The following is a 912-nucleotide window of genomic DNA, read 5'->3' on the forward strand; positions in this document are numbered from 1 at the left end:
GGGCGGGCAGGCGGCTTCCCCTCACGCCACACGCGGGGGCGCTCGCTCGGTCCGGCCGCCTCCTCCCGGCGCTCGCTCGCTCGCGCGGCGGCCTGCGGGCCGGGGCGGGCGGCGAAGATGGCGGCGCGGGCCGGCCCCCGGCCTCGCCTGCTCCTCACCTGAGGTCTCGTCGGCCCCGTCGTGGTTGGAGTTGAGCTCCTTTTTACTGACTTTGGCCGCCGGCGCCGACATGGTGGTGCTCCGCGGTCGGGGGGGGAGCGGGGAGGGGGAGAGAAGGGAAGGCGAAGGGGGCGGGCAGGCGGCTTCCCCTCACGCCACACGCGCGGGCGCTCGCTCGGTCCGGCCGCCTCCTCCCGGCGCTCGCTCGGTCGCTCTCCCTCCCCCTCGCTCGCTCGCGCGAGCTGTCCTCGCGGCCTGACGACGAGGGAGGGGCTGGGGCGGCGTGCCGGGCCCCGGCCGGGGCTCCTGCTTACGGAGGGGAGGCGGCGGCGGCGGCAGCGGACGACTCGGCTCCCTCACTCGCGCTCCGCGCTCCAGCTCGCTGCTCGCTCTCCCCAGCCGCCTCCTCCTCCTCCACCTCCTCCTCACGGCGAGGGGCGGGCGGCAGAGCGCAGGCGCGCCAAGCCCCGCGCGCACGCCCCGCCCCCGGCCGGAGAGGCTCGCGCCGTGTCGCCATTGGCCGGGGCGCCGGGACGAGGGGGCGGAGCGGCGGCGAGGAGACACAGGCCCGGCCAAGAGGCGGGAGGAAGGAGCGCGGCGACGTACGGGCCGGCCCCCGTGCCGCGCTCCCCTCCCCCGCTTTCCCCTTCTCTAGCCCGACCCGGGACATTTGCGCGCGACGGGCGCGCGGCGGCCAGAGGGGCGGGGCTTCGCACGGCTGCGCGCGGGCCCCAGGGCGGCGCGTCACGTGGT

General features: G+C 78.7%; 1 protein-coding gene across 1 annotated transcript in view; it reads right to left on the minus strand.

Moving 5' to 3' along the window:
* Positions 1-585, minus strand: part of SET (SET nuclear proto-oncogene) — a 6972-nt gene extending 6387 nt beyond the window's left edge. Inside the window, exon 1 of the mRNA XM_012639801.1 lies at positions 159-585. Within this exon, the coding sequence (XP_012495255.1) occupies positions 159-231 (73 nt within the window). The 5' untranslated portion in view covers positions 232-585. The remainder of the gene's footprint in view (positions 1-158) is intronic.
* Between the last annotated feature and the right edge of the window lie 327 nt (positions 586-912).

This window comes from Propithecus coquereli, unplaced genomic scaffold, assembly GCF_000956105.1.
Source record: "Propithecus coquereli isolate 6110/MARCELLA unplaced genomic scaffold, Pcoq_1.0 Scaffold142, whole genome shotgun sequence".
NCBI classification, from domain to species: domain Eukaryota; kingdom Metazoa; phylum Chordata; class Mammalia; order Primates; family Indriidae; genus Propithecus; species Propithecus coquereli.